This window comes from Rana temporaria, assembly GCF_905171775.1.
Source record: "Rana temporaria chromosome 2 unlocalized genomic scaffold, aRanTem1.1 chr2k, whole genome shotgun sequence".
Taxonomy (NCBI): Eukaryota; Metazoa; Chordata; class Amphibia; order Anura; family Ranidae; genus Rana; species Rana temporaria.
Window position 1 is genome coordinate 1,179,291 of NW_024404415.1, and position 23,107 is coordinate 1,202,397.

A 23,107-nucleotide genomic window follows, 5' to 3' on the forward strand; every position below is an offset into this window, starting at 1 on the left:
CAGCGCATATGAGATGCGCTACGCCGGTATAAAGATGCGCCAATCTACCTGAATCCGGGCCTTAATTATTAAAATAAAAAAGTAAATAATAAAAAAAATAATATTAAAAATAATAGAAATAGAAAATTATACAAAAACAAGTAAACGACAAGCTACAAAAAAAAGTGAAAAATTTTTTAAAGTAAAAAACAAAAATAAAGAAAATAATTATTTGAACTGATCGTGCCGCCCCTGCCATCCATTAGCTATTTTCCGTTAATTTTGGGGGGTTCGGTTGGCGGGGAGGGGGTGCATTGTGGATCCTGACCTTGGGGTGGCAGGGAGAGAAAATCCGGCCCTGTATATACAGTGCAATGAAGGGTGCTTCAGGCATGGGCCCCCTGGAGCAGAGAAATTGAGAAGCGGGGGGGGGGGGGGGGTGCTGCTGCCGCCAAAAAAAGGTTGCCATATTTTTTTATTTTTTTTTAGGGGGGTTGCCATCTGGGGACCTCTAGGCCCTTTAATAAAAACAAAAAAAATATATATACATTTAAAAAAAAAAAAAGCATTTTATTGATAAAAGGGGGGGGGGGGTTGCCATCCGGGGCCTAGGGACCTCCGGGCCCCTTACAAAAAAAAAGGGGTTGCCATCCGGGCCCCTTACAAAAAATAAGGGGGTTGCCATCCGGAGCCCTTGGGACCTCTGGGCCCTTTAATAAAAACAAAAAGATATATATATATACATTTTAAAAAAAAAACATTTTAAAGGAAAAAAAGGGGGGGGGGGGGGGGTTGCCACCCGAGGCCCTAGGGACCTCCGGGCCCCTTACAAAAAAAAGGGGTTGCCATCCGGGCCCCTTACAGGTGTACTGCCTGTACCCCCCTGATGCGGCCCTGTCGGAGCGTTTCCTGTAATGATTGACCTGGGCTCTGCGATTATTGGAAATGTACAATTACGGAATGAGAACACAAAGTGGGTGGGACTTACCTGTACCGTACCTTGCTGGGTGGGACTTACCTGTACCGTACCTTGCTGGGTGGGACTTACCTGTACCGTACCTTGCTGGGTGGGACTTACCTGTACCGTACCTTGCCGGGTGGGACTTACCTGTACCGTACCTTGCCGGGTGGGACTTACCTGTACCGTACCTTGCTGGGTGGGACTTACCTGTACCGTACCTTGCCGGGTGGGACTTACCTGTACCGTACCTTGCTGGGTGGGACTTACCTGTACCGTACCTTGCTGGGTTGGGACTTACCTGTACCGTACCTTGCTGGGTGGGACTTACCTGTACCGTACCTTGCCGGGTGGGACTTACCTGTACCGTACCTTGCTGGGTGGGACTTACCTGTACCGTACCTTGCTGGGTTGGGACTTACCTGTACCGTACCTTGCTGGGTGGGACTTACCTGTACCGTACCTTGCCGGGTGGGACTTACCTGTACCGTACCTTGCTGGGTGGGACTTACCTGTACCGTACCTTGCTGGGTGGGACTTACCTGTACCGTACCTTGCTGGGTGGGACTTACCTGTACCGTACCTTGCTGGGTGGGACTTACCTGTACCGTACCTCGCCGGGTCTAATAAAGACACACACCAAAAAGGCTTAAAAAATAAACAAATCTTTAATTTCCACATACAAAGGGTTAGATTGAAAAAAGTTGAATGCTTTCTTGTGAATACAACTGGTGAAAAGCGCTGTTACTGTAAGTCTGTGGGGGATGTTGCCGTCCTGGCTGAAGAATCGCGAAAACTGGAAAGGTACAGCGACCATCGATAATCTCCCAATGAGATGGCAGTGGGCGTGGCCAGGATCGCAGGGCGTCACCTCAGCTCCATATAAAGATTTCATGGCGCCCCCAATCATTGGCTCATTAAACTTTGATCACGTGACGCGGCAGCGCTGCCTAATATTTATTGATCATATCCCCAATATAGAAAAATTTCCTTCCTCCTGAGTGTCCCAGACGGGTCGGTTTATAAAGAAAGGAGGAGAATCCTCCCGGTCCATGTGCGTTATATGACAGAGACCGATTCCCCACCGGAGAAAGTTCGGTGAAAGTCGCAGCCAATGCTTTATCAATAAATGATCCATTTCTGAAAACAAAAGTTATTTGTACCAAAAATAGCCGAGATTGTCCGAAAATATCAGCCAGATGGATTCCATCATGTGAGGACTTTGATGGTGGGGCAGGAAAAGAGGCCGTATTAGGGCGGAGGAAAAGGGGAGCACAGCTCATGGAGGTGCAGCGGGATGAAGGGGGTGCAGCAGGATTAGGGATTGCAGTGGGTTGAGGGGGTGTAGCAGGATGTGGGGTGTAGTAGGATAAGGGCGTGCAGTGGGGCATGGGAGTACAGCAGGATGAGGGGGTGCAGCAGGATAAGGAGGTGCAGCCGGATGAGGGGTTGCCGTAGGATGTGTAAGTACAGCGGGATGAGGGGGTGCAGCAGGATAAGGGGTACAGTGTGATAAGGGTATACAGTGGGTTAAGGGGGTGTAGCAGGATGTGAGGTACAGTAGAATGTGGGGTGTAGTAGGATAAGGGAGTGCAGTGGGGCATGGGAGTACAGCAGGATAAGGGGGTGCAGTGGGATAAGGAGGTGCAGCCGGATGAGGGGTGCAGTGGGACGGGGGGGGTTGCAGTAGGATGTTTAAGTACAGTAGGATAAGGGAATACAGTGGGTGGAGGTGGTGTTGCAGGATGTGGGGTACAGTAGGATGTGGGGTGTAGTAGGATAAAGGAGTGCAGTGGGGTGTGGGAGTACAGCAGGATGAGGAGTGCAGCGGGATGTCTAAGTACAGCGAGATGAGGGGGGGTCAGTGGGATGAGGGGTGCAGTGGAATGTAAAAGGGGGTCAGTGGGGTGAAGGGTGCAGGGGAATGTGGAAGGGGGGTCAGTGGGATGAGGGTGCAGTGGAAGGGGGGTCAGTGGGATGAGGGGTGCAGTGGAAGGGTGGTCAGTGGGATGGGGGGTGGGGGTCAGTGGGATGAAGGGTGGGGGTCAGTGGGATGAGGGGTGCAGTGGAAGGGGGTCAGTGGGATGAGGGGTGCAGTGGAATGTGGAAGGGGGTCAGTGGTATGAGGGGTGCAGTGGAAGGGGGTGCAGTGGAATGTGGAAGGGGGGTCAGTGGGATGAGGGGTGCAGTGGAAGGGGGTCAGTGGGATGAGGGGTGCAGTGGAAGGGGGTGCAGTGGAATGTGGAAGGGGGTCAGTGGGATGAGGGGTGCAGTGGAAGGGGGTCAGTGGGATGAGGGGTGCAGCGGAATGTGGAAGGGGGTCAGTGGGATGAGGGGTGCAGTGGAAGGGGGTCAGTGGGATGGGGGGGTCAGTGGGATGAGGGGTGGGGGTCAGTGGGATGAGGGGGTGTATTTGGTGGCTTATTCTCTCTCCTCCACTATGGAGGTCGGGTGATACCAGCCGGATGCCCCCCTCCCTCAGCTCTTGCTCGGTAAATACCCATCTCTTATCTTCTGCTCTCGGTTGGATGGAGAAGCTCGATGGGGAAATTCCCAGGACTCGCTTATTTTTAGCTCCCATATATAAGAAGTGAAAGTATTTTGTGGTTTAGGAAGTTCAGAAGGGACTTTTCCCGCCCCGGCTTGTGAAGGACAATCGGATATGTTGTGTGAGGTGAAAGGGAGGCCGGAATTCCCCAACTTTTCCCCAAACCAACAACTACGATACGGAAAACCAAAGTGACCTCGTCAAAGATGGCCGAAACCATGGAAGAAACCAGCCGAGTGCGGACCATATTACACCTTCTATACCGACATACAGAATACTTCCTTATATACTGCCTCATATACCTCCCTATATACAGCCTCATATACCTCCCTTCCCTATATACAGCCTCATATACACTCTCCTATATACACTCTCCTATATACAGCCTGATATACACTGTCCTATATACAGCCTGATATACACTCTCCTATATACACTGTCCTATATACAGCCTGATATACACTCTCCTATATACACTGTCCTATATACAGCCTGATATACACTCTCCTATATACACTGTCCTATATACAGCCTGATATACACTCTCCTATATACACTGTCCTATATACAGCCTGATATACACTCTCCTATATACACTGTCCTATATACAGCCTGATATACACTCTCCTATATACACTGTCCTATATACAGCCTGATATACACTCTCCTATATACACTGTCCTATATACAGCCTGATATACACTCTCCTATATACAGCCTGATATACACTCTCCTATATACACTCTCCTATATACAGCCTGATATACACTCTCCTATATACAGCCTGATATACACTCTCCTATATACACTGTCCTATATACAGCCTGATATACACTCTCCTATATACACTGTCCTATATACAGCCTGATATACACTCTCCTATATACAGCCTGATATACACTCTCCTATATACACTGTCCTATATACAGCCTGATATACACTCTCCTATATATGGCCTGATATACACTCTCCTATATACACTCTCCTATATACAGCCTGATATACACTCTCTTATATACACTGTCCTATATACAGCGTGATATACACTCTCCTATATACAGCCTGATATACACTCTCCTATATACACTCTCCTATATACAGCCTGATATACACTCTCTTATATACACTCTCCTATATACAGCGTGATATACACTCTCCTATATACAGCCTGATATACACTCTCCTATATACACTCTCCTATATACAGCCTGATATACACTCTCCTATATACAGCCTGATTTACATTCTCCTATATACACTCTCCTATATACAGTCTGATATACACTCTCCTATATACAGCCTGATATACACTCTCCTATATACAGCCTGATATACACTCTCCTATATACGCTCTTCTATACGGCCTCACATTGGGTGGGTGAAAGATTGTACAATGATGAAGCAGACCCCCCACCGCCCCTCATTGGCAGAGCAGATACATTTTTCCCTTTTCTGGTTAAACAGTCAAATGCCCAAAAAAAGGAACAGGAAATACATCGCCCCATCCTGACCAAGTCTAGACCTCCACAATGGCGGCCCCATTGGTTTTCCCCCATGCTTGGGGCTCTCTGGCACTTTGTGGAGGAACGTTCAGGGCTGGGACAGGGTGGTGAGGTGATGGGTTGGTTTGGGTGGTGAGGTGATGGGTTGGTTTGGGTGGTGAGGTCGTGGGTTGGTTTGGGTGGTGAGGTGATGGGTTGGTTTGGGTGGTGAGGTGATAGGTTGGTTTGGGTGGGGAGGTCGTGGGTTGGTTTGGGTGGTGAGGTCGTGGGTTGGTTTGGGTGGTGAGGTTGTGGGTTGGTTTGGGTGGTGAGGTGATGGGTGGTGAGGTGATGGGTTGGTTTGGGTGGTGAGGTGATGGGTTGGTTTGGGTGATGAGGTGATGGGTTGGTTTGGGTGGTGAGGTGATGGGTTGGTTTGGGTGGTGAGGTGATGGGTTGGTTTGGGTGGTGAGGTCGTGGGTTGGTTTGGGTGGTGAGGTGATGGGTTGGTTTGGGTGGTGAGGTGATAGGTTGGTTTGGGTGGGGAGGTCGTGGGTTGGTTTGGGTGGTGAGGTCGTGGGTTGGTTTGGGTGGTGAGGTCGTGGGTTGGTTTGGGTGGTGAGGTTGTGGGTTGGTTTGGGTGGTGAGGTGATGGGTTGGTTTGGGTGGTGAGGACGTGGGTTGGTTTGGGTGGTGAGGTGATGGGTGGTGAGGTGATGGGTTGGTTTGGGTGGTGAGGTCGTGGGTTGGTTTGGGTGGTGAGGTGATGGGTTGGTTTGGGTGGTGAGGTGATGGGTTGGTTTGGGTGGTGAGGTGATGGGTTGGTTTGGGTGGTGAAGTGATGGGTTGGTTTGGGTGGTGAGGTGAGGTGATAGGTTGGTTTGGGTGGTGAGGTCATGGGTTGGTTTGGGTGATGAGGTGATGGGTTGGTTTGGGTGGTGAGGTGATGGGTTGGTTTGGGTGGTGAGGTGATGGGTTGGTTTGGGTGGTGAGGTCGTGGGTTGGTTTGGGTGGTGAGGTCATGGGTTGGTTTGGGTGGTGAGGTGATGGGTTGGTTTGGGTGGTGAGGTGATGGGTTGGTTTGGGTGGTGAGGTGATGGGTTGGTTTGGGTGGTGAAGTGATGGGTTGGTTTGGGTGGGGAAGTGATGGGTTGGTTTGGGTGGTGAGGTGAGGTGATAGGTTGGTTTGGGTGGTGAGGTCATGGGTTGGTTTGGGTGATGAGGTGATGGGTTGGTTTGGGTGGTGAAGTCGTGGGTTGGTTTGGGTGGTGAAGTGATGGGTTGGTTTGGGTGGTGAGGTGATGGGTTGGTTTGGGTGGTGAGGTGATGGGTTGGTTTGGGTGGTGAGGTCGTGGGTTGGTTTGGGTGGTGAAGTGATGGGTTGGTTTGGGTGGTGAGGTGATGGGTTGGTTTGGGTGGTGAGGTGATGGGTTGGTTTGGGTGGTGAGGTGATGGGTTGGTTTGGGTGGTGAGGTGATGGGTTGGTTTGGGTGGTGAGGTGATGGGTTGGTTTGGGTGGTGAGGTCGTGGGTTGGTTTGGGTGGTGAAGTGATGGGTTGGTTTGGGTGGTGAGGTGATGGGTTGGTTTGGGTGGTGAGGTCGTGGGTTGGTTTGGGTGGTGAAGTGATGGGTTGGTTTGGGTGGTGAGGTGATGGGTTGGTTTGGGTGGTGAGGTGATGGGTTGGTTTGGGTGGTGAGGTGATGGGTTGGTTTGGGTGGTGAGGTCGTGGGTTGGTTTGGGTGGTGAGGTCATGGGTTGGCTTGGGTGGTGAGGTCATGGGTTGGTTTGGGTGATGAGGTGATGGGTTGGTTTGGGTGGTGAGGTGATGGGTTGGTGTGGGCGGTGAGGTCGTGGGTTGGTTGGGTTTTATCACACTGCCTATGTTAGGTTAGTGTTGCACTTCGGTTGCATTCTATTTGGTATAGTTAGACTCAATATTGAACTGGCTCATATTAAGCTTGTGGCAGTGACATAGCTAAAGAGGCAGGGGCCCCCGGAACATATGGAACCAGAAACCCCCATCGTAAACCCCCCCCCTCTTTCCCTAATGAAAGTTACACTGAAGCAGAGGGGAATGGGTGAGGCAGGACATCCCCTGGGGGGCAGCTTATAACTGGTGCCCATGGGGCAGGTTCAATGTTGTAAGCTGCACTTCCCACCATGGGGAATCTCCTGTAAACAGCCCCCCCTAGTGCATCTTCCATCTGGTGCAGTAAAGTGTGAGGGGGAGGGGCGGGGTCTACAATACAGAATAACACATTACACCAAATACTCCTAGTAATGCCTCACATTACCATACACAACTCCTCCCACTGTCATACATTACTCCTCCCATTGCCATACACAACTCCTCCCACTGTCATACATAACTCCTCCCATTGCCATACACAACTCCTCCCACTGTCATACATTACTCCTCCCATTGTCATACACAACTCCCCCCACTGTCATACATAACTCCTCCCATTGCCATACACAACTCCTCCCACTGTCATACATAACTTCTCTCTTTACCATACATAACCCCTCCCACCGTCATTCATAACTCCTCCCTTTACCACACACAACTCCTCCCACTATTTTATGAAAATCTCCCCCCCCCCACATGGATCGGTAGCAGCAGATTTGAATTGTCTTATAAAGAAATGTCTTAACGGAAAAAGAGGAGAGCCGTGTCCTTGTTCCTCTCATACCCTGCGAAGGAACGATCTTCCCTTCATGACAATGGTCTGGGATGGGCGTGAAGCTGGCACAGGAGTACCCCGCATCCTTCAAAAGTCTCTGGGTATCACGGGCCATTCCGTTACAGGCGATGTCTCGGCAAATCTCCACTATAATGACTTGGGATCGGTCTGTCACTGGATCTCCTCTGCAATGATCGTGACCTGAGACTGGACCACCTCTGGATCTTCTGTACAACAAACATGACTTGGGATTGGTCCATCTCTGGATCTTGTGTACAATAGTGACCTGGAACTCTTCTTTACTGATCATGGCTTGGAATTGGTCTATCTCAAGATCTTCTCTTTAACAATTATGATCTGGAATTGGTCTATCTTTGCATCTCCTCCTTAACAATCATGGCTTGGGATCAATCCATCTCTGAATCTTTTGTACAAGAATAGTGACTCTGGATCTGCTCTTTATAGATCATGACCTGAGATTGATCTTTCTCTGGTTCTCATCCGTAGCAATCATGACCTGGGACAAGTCTCTGGATCTCCTCTACAATGATCACGACTTGAAACCGGTCTTTCTCTAGGTCTCCTCCGTAACATTAGTGACCTGAGACCGGTCTATCTCTAGATCTTCTCCATGGAAGTCATGACCTGGGACAAGTCCATCTCTTGATCTTCTCTATAATGATCATAACCTGAGACCGGCCTATCTCTGGATCTCCTCCATAGCAATCATGACCTGGAAGAGGTCTATCTCTGGATCTTCTATATAATGATTAGAGTCCTGGGAGAGGTATATCTCTGGATCTCCTCAATGACTATAATGACTCAGGATCAGTCTGGATCTTCTCTATAATGATATATGAGTCCTGGGATTGGTCTATCTCTGGATCTTCTCTATAATGATGGAGTCCTGGCATTGCTCTATGTCTGGATCTTCTCTGTAATGATGGAGTCCTGGCATTGGTCTATGTCTGGATCTTCTCTATAATGATGGAGTCCTGGGATTGGTCTATCTCTGGATCTCTTGATGACCCGGGACACACGATGTTCCTCTTGATCTCCATTCTGTCTTCAAATTTCTCACTAAAATTTTGAAAGGCGGGTGGCACAATTTTTGCACAGTAGCCAAGCTTTTCAAACCAACGGAATGAACTGGGTCAGACAGATTGGGGGCCGAAGACCTTATTACCAGCTGATAGACGATGGCCATCCAGAATCTCTACTGTGTTTTCGGAGACAAATAATTTTTCTTGTGGATTGCAGTTCCCCTCATATCTGCTCAGTCACTATCTACATGAGAAAGAGAAGAAGTTCTATTACTCCACATGTTTATAGATGTGAGTATAGTCATTAGTTACATCACAATCGCACAGTGTACAGGTAAAACTCGAAAAACTTGAATATCGTGCAAAAGTTCATTTATTTCACTAATGCAACATAAAAGGTGAAAGTAATATATGAGAGAGACTCATTACATGCAAAGCAAGATAGTTCAAGCTGTGATTTGTCATCATTGTGATGATTGTGGCTTCCAGCTCATGAAAACCCCAAATCCACAATCTCAGAAAATTCCAATATTGTGAAAAGGTGGAATATTCTCGGTTCAAAGTGTCCCCCTCTAATCAGATAATTAAGCCATAACACCTGCAAAGGGTTCCTGAGCCTTTAAATGGTCTCTCAGTTTGGTTCAGTAGGAATCACAATCATGGGAAAGACTGCTGACCTGACTGTCGGGAAAGGTTCCATCCGCTGGTGCTATTTATTACCTGGCTCGCAGTACTGCGTCTCACCAACTGTCAGGAGAACTTCTCCCTGCTGGTGTTATATCACCCTTGGGACGCAGTACTGGTCTCCACCAGCGGATGGACCCTGGCAGTGTGGAGCGTACGGCCCTTGCTGCGCTCAGGTGTCACTTGAACTTAATCACCACACCTCTATATATACCCGGTGAGTTCAAGCATACCTCGCCCTGGTATCTTTCTACTATCCTGATCCTGCTATCCCTATCCTGGGCTTGCCCTTCCTGCATTCCCCTTTGCCCTGGATCCCTGCTTTGTTTGTTTTGTTGGAGGTGGTGGGGTGTTACCCCCTTTTTCTTAATCAATTATTATACTTACCTATATATACGTTTTGGGTTCCTCTTTTGCAATCACATAGTCTTGTCTACTAATTTCCCTGACACTGACACCATCATTGACATCCTCCATAAGGAGGGAAATCCTGAAAAGATAATTGCAGAAGAAGTTGGATGTTCCCAAAGTGCTGTATCAAAGCACATTAATGGAAAGTTCTGTGGAAGGGAAAAGTGTGGAAGGGAAAGGTGCACAAGCAGCAGGGATGAGCGCAGCCTGGAGAGGATTGTCAGGAAAAGGACATTCACAAGTGTTGGGGACTTTCACAAGGAGTGGACTAAGGCTGGAGTCAGAGCATCAAGAGCGCCACACACAGACGGATCCTGGACATGGCCTTCAAATGTCGTATTTCTCTTGTCACCCCACTCCTGACCAACAAACAACGTCAGAAGCGTCTTACCTGGGCTAAAGAAAAACACACCTGGTCTGGTGCTCAGGGGTCCAATGTTCTCTTTTCTGATGATCTGATTTGGAAACCAAGTAGCCGGAGGATGAAGGAGGAATGGAGGAAACCAAGTAGCCGGAGTATGGAGGAAGAATAGAGGAAACCAAGGAGCCAGAGTCTGGAGGAAGAATGGAGGAAACCAAGGAGCTGGAGTATGGAGGAAGAATGGAGGAAACCAAGGAGCCGGAGTATGGAGGAAAAATGGAGGAAACCAAGGAGCCGGAGTATGGAGGAAGAATGGAGGAAACCAAGGAGCTGGAGTATGGAGGAAGAATGGAGGAAACCAAGTAGCCGGAGTCTGGAGGAAGAATGGAGGAAACCAAGGAGCTGGAGTATGGAGGAAGAATGGAGGAAACCAAGGAGTATGGAGGAAGAATGGAGGAAACCAAGGAGCCTGGAGTATGGAGGAAGAATGGAGGAAACCAAGGAGCCGGAGTATGGAGGAAGAATGGAGGAAACCAAGGAGCCGGAGTATGGAGGAAGAATGGAGGAAACCAAGGAGCCGGAGTATGGAGAAAGAATGGAGGAAACCAAGGAGCCGGAGTATAGAGGAAGAATGGAGGAAACCAAGGAGCCGGAGTATGGAGGAAGAATGGAGGAAACCAAGTAGCCGGAGTATGGAGGAAGAATAGAGGAAACCAAGGAGCCGGAGTATAGAGGAAGAATGGAGGAAACCAAGGAGCCGGAGTATGGAGGAAGAATGGAGGAAACCAAGTAGCCGGAGTATGGAGGAAGAATGGAGGAAACCAAGGAGCCAGAGTATGGAGGAAGAATGGAGGAAACCAAGGAGCCTGGAGTATGGAGGAAGAATGGAGGAAACCAAGGAGCCGGAGTATGGAGGAAGAATGGAGGAAACCAAGGAGCCTGGAGTATGGAGGAAGAATGGAGGAAACCAAGGAGCCGGAGTATGGAGGAAGAATGGAGGAAACCAAGGAGCCGGAGTATGGAGGAAGAATGGAGGAAACCAAGGAGCCGGAGTATGGAGGAGGAATGGAGGAAACCAAGGAGCCGGAGTATGGAGGAAGAATGGAGGAAACCAAGGAGCCTGGAGTATGGAGGAAGAATGGAGGAAACCAAGGAGCCGGAGTATGGAGGAAGAATGGAGGAAACCAAGGAGCCTGGAGTATGGAGGAAGAATGGAGGAAACCAAGGAGCCGGAGTATGGAGGAAGAATGGAGGAAACCAAGGAGCCGGAGTATGGAGGAAGAATGGAGGAAACCAAGGAGCCGGAGTATGGAGGAAGAATAGAGGAAACCAAGGGGCCAGAGTATGGAGGAAGAATGGAGGAAACCACGGAGCCGGAGTATGGAGGAAGAATGGAGGAAACCAAGGAGCCGGAGTCTGGAGGAAGAATGGAGAGGCACACACCACAAGATGCTTGAAGTCCAGTGTGAAGTTTCCACAGTCTGTGATGATTTGGGGAGCCGTGTCTTCTGCTGGTGTTGGTCCTCTGTGCTTCATTAAGTCCGGGGTCACCACAGCCGTCTACCAGGAGATTTTCCTTACGAAGACGAGCTCTATGGGGATGCTGACTTCATTTTCCAGCAGGACTAGGCACCTCCCCCACACTGCCAATAGCACCAAAACCTGGTCACATGACCGTGGGATTACTGTGCTTGATTGGCCAGCAAACTCGCCTGACCTGAACCCCATAGAGAATCTGTGATAGAGAATCTGTGATAGAGAATCTATGGGGCATTGCCAAGAGAAAGATGAGAGACATGAGACCCAACAATGCAGAAGAGCTGAAGGGCGCTATTGAAGCATCCTGGTCTTCCATAACACCTCCGCAGTGCCACAGGCTGATTGCTTCAATGCCACACCGCATTGAGGGGCCCAAACCAAGTACTGAGGGGCCCAAACCAAGTACTGAGTACATATGCATGTTTCTACTTTTCAGAGGTCCCATATTGTCCGATTATGTACAATCCTTGTTTTATTGATTGCATGTAACGAGTCTCTCTCATATATTACTTTCACCTTTTAAGTTGCATTCATGAAATAAATGAACTTTTGTACGATATTCAAATTTTTACAGTTTCACCCGTATAGTGCAGCCGCATGGCGCTCTGTATGGTGGTAATCCATATTGTATGGGAGGAGTGACAACCTAAATAAAAGTAATCAGCTTCTTTTTGGAGGAACCTCGATGTACCACACAGCTGGTGAGGCTCATCTATTTGCAGCAGAATATGGACCCCCCCTCCCCTCTCCCCTCATTAGACTGACTAGGAATTGGGATTGGTACGAAGGTCCACACAAAGGAGCTCATCCTGGTACTGTCCATATCCCACATAAGAATCACCTCAGACAGGAAGGGACTAATGACCACCCATGCTGCTTGTATGACCACAGAGACAATAAGAACAATAAATTATGGATACCGCATACAAATAATCTTAAACTCTCACCTGCCTTTCCTTGTTGGTACTCTCGTCGCGAACAACCTGGAAGGAGATACGAGTCATGATTAACAAGATCTCTGGAAACAGTTTTCTCTCTATGGGCTCAATGGAAGGACCTGATCTACTGATACCCCCCTTTGAGATATAACAATAATACAAGGACAAGGACAAGGCCCTCCCTGGGCCAACTTTCTGGCCACGAAGAATAAAGACATGCTCAGTTATTACAGGAGGCCATCAATTCTAGCCAGCTTCATCTATAGATCCTCCAACGCTGACAGTCATAAGGGCTCAAATGGGTTGTTCACAGAGATGGAACCTGTGACAGGAGGGCCTGGGGAACCCAGAATCCCTTGGAAAGGTTGGGAAACGCTAGTTTCAGCTCCCCATCCCCCCTTTTATGTCCATCCTGGCACAGGGTGACTGAGAAAATATATCTAGGATTACTTAAAATGGGACAGTAATATTTCTCCACAATATCTCCCAGGATAGAGGTAAATACTATTCTTGGTTTGTTTGATTCTGAACTCCACATGTTAGGTGAGAGAGCCGATCACATTGGCCTCTGTACAATGTAGGAGACGGGCCGACTCCTGCTGGAGCTCCTGCTATTGTGAGAAGGTGTCCTGTGTTTATACTTATGATAATGTATCATCTACTGTGTGAAGCTCGGTGACAACAAGTCTGACCTGTAGTGAAATCCTGATTAATCACAACAATGGCCAGGAGGGTACGGAGTGACATTGGCTGCTTTAAGGGATTAGTTAATTAGCTCATGTTAATTCATGTTTCAGTTGTATTGTTAGAGTAATATGAGCAGGAGGAGGGAACCTCTGCTATAACTGAATATAAGACTTGTATTCTTGTTCTAATAAACCGTCCATGTTCAGCAATCAAACGAGTATCGTCTCGTTTTGTGCTTGTGAGCAGTTACAATATCTGATATCTATATTCAGACTGGGAGGAAGTGGTATATGATGAAAGCCCTCAAGCGGAGTGTGGGGGACATTTTGTTACAGAGCCTTTGGTGACCATTGAGGGCAATCAGAGATGAACAGAACCACCCGCTACCAGCACTGCCCTGGACAGCTTTGTCCCTGCTTCTATCAGTCAATGGTGTGGACTGTCCTGGGTCTAGAAGACAATAATTGGGACAAGCCCACATGTCTGCTTCTATGGTTGGAGCCGGATATAAGCTTTGTAGATACATCAGACACTCTACAACTATTTATATGTACTGGAAGCCTGCCGGCAGGAGGTGGGAGCTCTCCAGGCACAGGAAAGCTCAAGACTGGGAATATTTTGGTCAGACATTTTATTACGGAATCTTTCCATGTTCAAGTCTCGTAGAATATGTCTCTGCTCCATGGTGGCCATTGTATTGGCCTGAACAGTGCCGGGGTTATCATCTCCAGATACTGAAATTCAGTAGATTATCACTCATTATCTTACCTGTGGGGAAGGAGAATGGTTTCTTTAGCACTACGATTCCAACCGGTATAGCGATAACGAGAAGAACCACCAGCAGGATAATGGAGTTCCGCACAGCAGGGGCGACGCCATATTGTTTCCCAGTCTCATTGTTCTCGCCTAACACTTCCAGCACATCTGCCGAGAAAAAAAACTGTCACGAAAGTAACCAAATTCCAAGCTAGAGAAGTATCCCACCAGAGAGATCCCCAGCTGGAGAAACACCCCACTTGAAAAATACCCAACCAGAAAAACACCCCACTGGAGAAATACCCAACCAGAAAAACACCCCACTGGAGAAATACCCAACCAGAGAAATATCCCACTGAAGAAAAACTCAACCAGAGAAACACCCCACTGGAGAAATACCCAACCAGAGAAATAACCCACTGAAGAAAACTCAACCAGAGAAATACCCAACTGGAGAAAGAGCCCACCAGAGAAAAACTTCACTGGAGAAAGACCCCACTGGAGAAAAACCCAACCAGAAAAACACCCCACTGGAGAAATACCCAACCAGAGAAATAACCCACTGAAGAAAACTCAACCAGAGAAATACCCAACTGGAGAAAGAGCCCACCAGAGAAAAACTTCACTGGAGAAAGACCCCACTGGAGAAAAACCCAAGCAGAAAAACACCCCACTGGAAAAATACCCAAGCAGAAAAACACCCCACTGGAGAAATACCCAACCAAAAAAACACCCCACTGGAGAAATACCCAACCAAAAAAACAGCCCACTGGAGAAATACCCATCCAAAAAAACACCCCACTGGAGAAAAACTCAACCAGATTAATAACCCACTGAAGAAAAACTCAACCAGAAAAATACCCAACTGGAGAAAGAGCCCACTAGAGAAAAACTTCATTGGAGAAAGACCCCACTGAAGAAAAACTCAACCAGAAAAATACCCAACTAGTGAAATACCCAACTGGAGAAAGAGCCCACCAGAGAAAAACTTCACTAGAGAAAGACCCCACTGGAGAAAGACCCCACTGGAGAAAAACCTAACAGGAGAAATAATCCACTAGAAAAATACTGAACTGGAGAAATACGCAACTGGAAAAAGAACCCACCAGAGAAAAACTTCATCCGGGGAAAGACCCCACTGGAGAAATACTCAACTGGAGAAACACCCCAATAGAGAAACACCCAACTGCAGAAATACCCAAACTGGAGAAACACCCCCAATAGAGAAATGACTAACTGCAGAACTACCAACTAGAGAAATACCCCACTAAATAATTACTTAACCAGAGACACACCCCACTAGAGAAAAATTCCACGGCAGAAATACCCAAAGAGAGAAATACCCCACTAGAGAATTAAGACACCAGCGAAATACACAACCAGAAAAAGACCCCACTGGAGAAATATCACACCAGAGAAAGACCCCACGGAGAAATATCACACCAGAGAAAGACCCCACTTGAGAAATATCACACCAGAGAAAGACCCCACTGGAGAAATATCACACCAGAGAAAGACCCCACTGGAGAAATATCACACCAGAGAAAGACCCCACTGGAGAAATATCACACCAGAGAAAGATCCTACTTGAGAAATATCACACCAGAGAAAGACCCCACTGGAGAAATATCACACCAGAGAAAGACCCCACTGGAGAAATATCACACCAGAGAAAGACCCCACTGGAGAAATATCACACCAGAGAAAGACCCCACTGGAGAAATATCACACCAGAGAAAGACCCCACTGGAGAAATATCACACCAGAGAAAGACCCCACTGGAGAAATATCACACCAGAGAAAGATCCTACTTGAGAAATATCACACCAGAGAAAGACCCCACTGGAGAAATATTACACCAGAGAAAGACCCCACTGGAGAAATATCACACCAGAGAAAGACCCCACTGGAGAAATATCACATCAGAGAAAGACCCAACTGGAGAAATATCACACCAGAGAAAGACCCCACTGGAGAAATATCACACCAGAGAAAGACCCCACCGGAGAAATATCTCACTAGAGAAACATCCCACTTGAGAAATATCACACCAGAGAAAGACCCCACTGGAGAAATATCACACCAGAGAAAGACCCCACCGGAGAAATGCCTCACTGAAATGCTCCACTTGAGAAAGACCTCTCTGGAAACATTCCCAACCAGAGAAATACCCATCCAGAGAGTACCCCACCGGAGATATACTCCACTGAAGAAAGGCCGAACTGGAGAAAGACCCCTCTCGAGACATCCCCAACCAGAGAAATACTCCTCTAGAGAAAAATCCTACCAGAGACATATCCCACTGGAGAACAATTTCCACTGCAGAAATACTCAGATGGAGAAATATCCAACCCGGCAAAGACCCCACTGGAGAAATACTAAGCCGAAGGCATACCCAAACAGAGAAGGACCCACCACAGAAACACCCAAAGAGAGAATTACCCCACCAGAGAAATGCACCCATATATGAAGGAGTATCCCAATATATAAATATTCCAAAACAGACATGCCCCAGAAATATTTCAGTGGGGCAATATTTCGATACTTAGGTTTACTCCATCTTGGGAAATATGTGAATGTAAACAATACAGTCTATAGAAATCAGACAAATATATTGGTAACGCTAAGAAACCTGTAAATATTTCTCCAGAGCCTCTCCCATCCTCTGGAACTCCCTGTATGTCCGATCAGCCTTTAACCTGTCCTTTATCATTTATTCAGGGAAGCCTATCCCACGCCGACCTAAGAAATGCCCACGAGCCACCCCCATCACTGTCCCCGAGCCTACCCCATCCTCTGGAACTCCCTGCCCCGGTATGTCCGATCAGCCCCTAACCTCTCCACCTTTAGGAGATCCCTGAAAACTCATTTATTCAGGGAAGCCACACCCACCTAACAACTGTCCCTGAGCCACCCCCATCAAATCATTCTCTGCAGCTATTACCTTTTGTACCACCACCCCCTCTCTTTAGAATGTAAGCTCTACGAGCCGGGCCCTCCCACCCCTTCTGTATTGAACTGTAATTGTGCTGCCTCCCCCCTATACATTGTAAAGTGCTGCATAAACTGTTGCTGCTATATAAATCGTGTATAATAATAATACACACCAAATACCTATAATACACCATTTTACTCTACTTATCTCAATTAGTCATATATTTCTGTTCCATAACTCCTCCCATTACACCCACAACCCCTCCTATTACTCTACAAACCCTTCACTCCTAAAATTTCCTTTCTTTTCCCCATATCACCTCTTATTACTACCCAAACTATTGCCATTATACCCTGAACCCCTCCTATTACTCCCATAGCTCCTCCCCTTACATGTACAACTCCTCCTATTACTCTTCAAACTCTTATTATAGGTCTAACCAGCCCACTACTCCATGTAACTCCCCCATATATGTCAATGTAGCGCCCTCCAGTGTACAGGGCATTAGGTGACTCACCGGTGAGGTTCCCGCTTGCAGTGAGGATGACACAGGAGAAGTTGGTGGTGGAGGTGACATTTATGGTGATTGTACTGGTCACATTAATAAAGTCTTTGTCCCGATCAATGTAGTTGTGAATGTGGCGCTCATGTATTGGGGTCCCATCACTGGCGTTTATCCACCTGATCTCTGGCTGCGGAGCCCCCCCTTGTGTGGTACAAGTGAGTTTCAGCTCTGGGCTCCTCTCGCTTGGTGGGGCACTTGTGATGACTGGCATGCTGTAGTCTGCTGTGGGTACAGAAAGCTTGTTATAGGCGGCAGCCAACATGACATTGTGGATTAGGAGCTGTAATGGGTGCGGCAGCTGCCCCACATATGTGTCTTATTAGTGTCTTACCTGTCACGTGCAGCTCTATGGTGTTCCCCAGCAGTTTCTGATAAGTTGATTCATTACACAATATGTTACAGACATATGTTCCGCTGTCCTTCAACAACAAGTCTGACAGGTGGAGAGTGAAATCCCCATGACTCAGATTGGTGAGAGTCAGAGATGCTCGCCCTCGATATGCCTCATGCTGTTCCTTTGTAATCCATTCCCCATGAGATACTCCTGCCACCAGTGCCTGCTGACCATGAAGTTCCCGCTGCCAGTATACATAGAGGTTTTCTATGGGACATGTCTGCTGCTGCAGATCACAGGGTAACTCCACCGAGCTCCTCATTCTGGCCTCCAAAGCCTCACTGGAGCCCCAGACTACAAGAAAGACAGATAAAAACTATGAAATAAAATGATCCCATATATTGCAAATTACTGGCAAAAACTCCCCCCCCCCTCCTTCCTTGTGCTGCCTCCGACTCCTAATCCCACCAGATGTGCTGATGTCACTGCTGTGCTGATTACTGTTCTCCTTACTGGAGAGAAAGCCGTACCTGAGGACCCCAAGTGCAAGAATCTCCCCGCTTCATTTCCTCTGTGGACCTGAGCTTCCTCACCTCTCCTGATTCTTCATCATTACAACACCACTCATCGGGGGGGGGCAGCTCTGACATGAGGAAGCAGCAAAGTCCTGCCTCTGCCAAGATGGCCGCCACCACTAAGTGCAGAACAAGGCAGGGGAAGCTCTCTAATATTAACCCTTCCAGTAATACTATGATGAACCCTCCCCATAACCCCAACACTAATATTAACCCTTCCAGTAATACTATAATGAACCCTCCCTATAACCCCAACACTAATATGAACCCTTCCAGTAACACTGATGAACCCTCCCCATAACCCCAACACTAATATGAACCCTTCCAGTAATACTATAATGAACCCTCCCCATAACACCAACACTAATATGAACCCTTCCAGTAATACTATGATGACCCCCCATAACCCCAACACTAATATTAACCCTTCCAGTAATACTATGATGAGTCCTCCCCATAACCCCAACACTAATATTAACCCTTCCAGTAATACTATGATGAGCCCTCCCCATAACACCAACACTAATATGAACCCTTCCAGTAATACTATGATGAACCCTCCCCGTAACCCCAACACTAATATTAACCCTTCCAGTAATACTATGATGAGCCCTCCCCATAACCCCAACACTAATATGAACCCTTCCAGTAATACTATGATGAACCCTCCCCGTAACCCCAACACTAATATTAACCCTTCCAGTAATACTATGATGAGCCCTCCCCATAACACCAACACTAATATGAACCCTTCCAGTAATACTATGATGAACCCTCCCCGTAACCCCAACACTAATATTAACCCTTCCAGTAATACTATGATGAGCCCTCCCCATAACCCCAACACTAATATTAACCCTTCCAGTAATACTATGATGAACCCTCCCCGTAACCCCAACACTAATATGAACTCTTCCAGTAACACTGTTGAACCCTCCCCATAACCCCAACACTAATATTAACCCTTCCAGTAACACTGATGAACCCTCCCCATAACCCCAACAATAATATTAACCCTTCCAGTAATACTATGATGAACCCTCCCCGTAACCCCAACACTAATATTAACCCTTCCAGTAATACTATGATGAGCCCTCCCCATAACACCAACACTAATATTAACCCTTCCAGTAATACTATAATGAACCCTCCCCATAACCCCAACACTAATACTAACACTCCCTGACATAAACATGTACACACAGGTTGTACTGGACCTCTTTACAACCCAACCCTCCATGTAGACCCAACACTAACCCTCTCTGCAACCCAACCCTAACCCTCCATGTAACCCCAACACTAACCCTCTCTGCAACCCAACCCCAACCCTCCATGTAACCCCAACACTAACCCTCTCTGCAACCCAACCCCAACCCTCCATGTAACCCCAACACTAACCCTCCCTGTAACCCAAACCTCCATGTAACCCCAACACTAACCAATCTTCTAACTCAAACATGGACACTTCCTGCATCCTCAACACTGACCCTGCTTGTAAACCTAACACTAACTAATCCTGTAACAATACCACTAACCCTCCCTGTAATCCCAACACTAATCCTGACCCTCCCTGTAATCCCAACACTAATCCTGACCCTCCCTGTAATCCCAAAATCAACCCTGCCTGTAACACCAATACTAATTCTCCCTGTAATCCTAACACTGACCAACTCCATAGCCCCAACCTACCTGTAATCCTAACCCTACCGATAACCTCAACACCACTCCTCCCTGTAATCCTAACCCTACCGATAACCTCAACACCAACCCTCCCTGTAACACTAACCCTACCAATAACCTCAACACCAACCCTCCCTGTAACACTAACCCTACCGATAACCCCAACACCAACCCTCCCTGTAATCCTAACCCTACCAATAACCTCAACACCAACCCTCCCTGTAATCCTATTCCTAACCCTACCGATAACCCCAACACCACTCCTCCCTGTAATCTTAACCCTACCAATAACCTCAACACCAACCCTCCCTGTAACCCTAACCCTACCGATAACCTCAACACCAACCCTCCCTGTAATCCTAACCCTACCGATAACCTCAACACCAACCCTCCCTGTAACCCTAACCCTACCGATAACCTCAACACCAACCCTCCCTGTAATCCTAACCCTACCGATAACCTCAACACCAACCCTCCCTGTAATCCTAATCCTACCGATAACCTCAACACCAACCCTCCCTGTAACCCTAACCCTACCGATAACCCCAACACCAACCCTAACTGTAACCCTAACCCTACCGATAACCCCAACACCAACCCTAACTGTAATCCTAACCCTACCGATAACCTCAACACCAACCCTCCCTGTAACCCTAACCCTACCGATAACCTCAACACCAACCCTCCCTGTAATCCTAACCCTACCGATAACCTCAACACCAACCCTCCCTGTAACCCTAACCCTACCGATAACCTCAACACCAACCCTCCCTGTAACCCTAACCCTACCGATAACCTCAACACCAACCCTCCCTGTAACCCTAACCCTACCAATAACCTCAACACCAACCCTCCCTGTAACCCTACCGATAACCTCAACACCAACCCTCCCTGTAACCCTAACCCTACCGATAACCTCAACACCAACCCTCCCTGTAATCCTAACCCTACCGATAACCTCAACACCAACCCTCCCTGTAACCCTAACCCTACCGATAACCTCAACACCAACCCTCCCTGTAACCCTAACCCTACCGATAACCTCAACACCAACCCTCCCTGTAACCCTAACCCTACCAATAACCTCAACACCAACCCTCCCTGTAACCCTAACCCTACCGATAACCTCAACACCAACCCTCCCTGTAACCCTAACCCTACCAATAACCTCAACACCAACCCTCCCTGTAACCCTAACCCTACCAATAACCTCAACACCAACCCTCCCTGTAACCCTACCGATAACCCCAACACCAACCCTCCCTGTAACCCTAACCCTACCGATAACCTCAACACCAACCCTCCCTGTAACCCTAACCCTACCGATAACCTCAACACCAACCCTCCCTGTAACCCTAACCCTCCTGATAACCTCAACACCAACTCTCCCTGTAACCCTAACCCTACCGATAACCTCAACACCAACCCTCCCTGTAACCCTAACCCTACCGATAACCTCAACACCAACCCTCCCTGTAACCCTAACGATAACCCCAACACCAACCCTCCCTGTAATCCTAACCCTACCGATAACCCCAACACCAACCCTCCCTGTAACCCTAACCCTACCAATAACCTCAACACCAACCCTCCCTGTAACCCTAACCCTACCGATAACCTCAACACCAACCCTCCCTGTAACCCTAATGATAACCCCAACACCAACCCTCCCTGTAATCCTAACCCTACCGATAACCCCAACACCAACCCTCCCTGTAACCCTAACCCTACCAATAACCTCAACACCAACCCTCCCTGTAACCCTAACCCTACCGATAACCTCAACACCAACCCTCCCTGTAACCCTAACCCTACCGATAACCTCAACACCAACCCTCCCTGTAACCCTAACCCTACTGATAACCTCAACACCTACCCTGTAATGCTCATACAAAGCCCTTATCTATGTAGACAGGCCCTCTTTTTCTTACCTATCAGACAGCAGACTCCGAGGAACATCCACCTGTGATAGAGAGAGGGAATGTCAAATTTCTCATCATATATGATTGGTCGGTATGTGGTCACCACAAAGACCCCGCTACTCCGACCCTCACCACCTCTGCCCGAAATCACCGAACAACCCACCTCACCACAAAGACCCCGCTACTCCGACCCCCACCATCGAACAACCCACCTCACCACAAAGACCCCGCTACTCCGACCCCCACCATCGAACAACCCACCTCACCACAAAGACCCCGCTACTCCGACCCCCACCATAATGGCGATTATAGGAGACGTCCATCTAAACCCAGAGAGTGAGACTCCACGACAAATATCCAGCCAAAGGTCGTTTTGTATCTTCCTCCTCCATGGTGTGGCGGCAATTCCGGGACTTTCCGAATCCCAATCTGGAATAATCCCAAAGCCATCTCCCTTCTCTGAGAATTCCCATCAGGCCAAGAGCAGGAATTATGGGGCCCCTTACACAGCTTCAGGCATGATGGGCCCCCTGGAGCAGAGAACCGGAGGGGTGCTGCCGCAAACTGTGAAGCGGGGGATGCCACGAATTGAGAAAAGGGGGGGTTCTGCTGCCGGAAATTGAGGTTGGGGGGCTTTGGGTGCTGACAAAAAAAAGAAAACGGGGGGGGGGGGGGGGGGGGGGAGTTGTGGGGGATGTGTGTTGCCCAGGGGACCTCTGGGCCGCTTACAAAAAATAAAAAATAAAAAAGTGAAAAAAAAGGGGGGGGGTGCCATCTGGGGCAGCCATGTATACACTTTCCGACCGATGCGCGACTATATACGTCGGCAGAATGGCACGGCTGGGCAGATCGATGTATATATACATCCCCTTTAAGAGGCGGCATTGTGGGGCCCCCGGGAGTCCCGCAATCGTGTCACGGAGAGGAAGAACGGGGAGATGTAAACAAGGCATTTCCCCGTTCTGCCTAGTGACAGGACACTGCTCACAGCTCCCTGTCATTGGGAACGGTGATCAGTGTCGTGTC

The 23,107-nt window shown here is 48.2% G+C and overlaps 2 protein-coding genes across 2 annotated transcripts; both read right to left on the bottom strand.

The window, feature by feature from the left end:
- Window positions 1–5,075: 5,075 nt before the first annotated feature.
- Window positions 5,076–6,719, bottom strand: LOC120921648 (proline-rich extensin-like protein EPR1). Its single transcript, XM_040334163.1, has one exon. The coding sequence runs from the start codon at window positions 6,717–6,719 to the stop codon at window positions 5,076–5,078; it is 1,644 nt and encodes a 547-aa protein (XP_040190097.1).
- Window positions 6,720–8,880: 2,161 nt separating this feature from the next.
- LOC120921635 (ICOS ligand-like) lies at window positions 8,881–18,543 on the bottom strand. The gene is made up of 5 exons (XM_040334152.1): window positions 17,902–18,543; window positions 17,523–17,792; window positions 14,083–14,238; window positions 12,637–12,672; window positions 8,881–8,938 (listed from the first exon to the last, which is right to left on the bottom strand). Exons 1-5 carry the CDS (start codon window positions 18,224–18,226, stop codon window positions 8,928–8,930), a joined length of 798 nt encoding a protein of 265 aa, XP_040190086.1. The 5' UTR covers window positions 18,227–18,543; the 3' UTR covers window positions 8,881–8,927.
- Window positions 18,544–23,107: the final 4,564 nt, after the last annotated feature.

Coding starts and splice junctions, on each gene's coding strand:
- LOC120921648 (XM_040334163.1), bottom strand. CDS start 6,719: ATGACCTCACCACCCAAACCAACCCACGACCTCACCACCCAAACCAAC.
- LOC120921635 (XM_040334152.1), bottom strand. CDS start 18,226: ATGAGGAGCTCGGTGGAGTTACCCTGTGATCTGCAGCAGCAGACATGT. Junction 17,793..17,901: donor CATAGAGCTGCACGTGACAG/GTAAGACACTAA, acceptor CTGTACCCACAG/CAGACTACAGCATGCCAGTC. Junction 14,239..17,522: donor TGCAAGCGGGAACCTCACCG/GTGAGTCACCTA, acceptor TTTTCTCGGCAG/ATGTGCTGGAAGTGTTAGGC.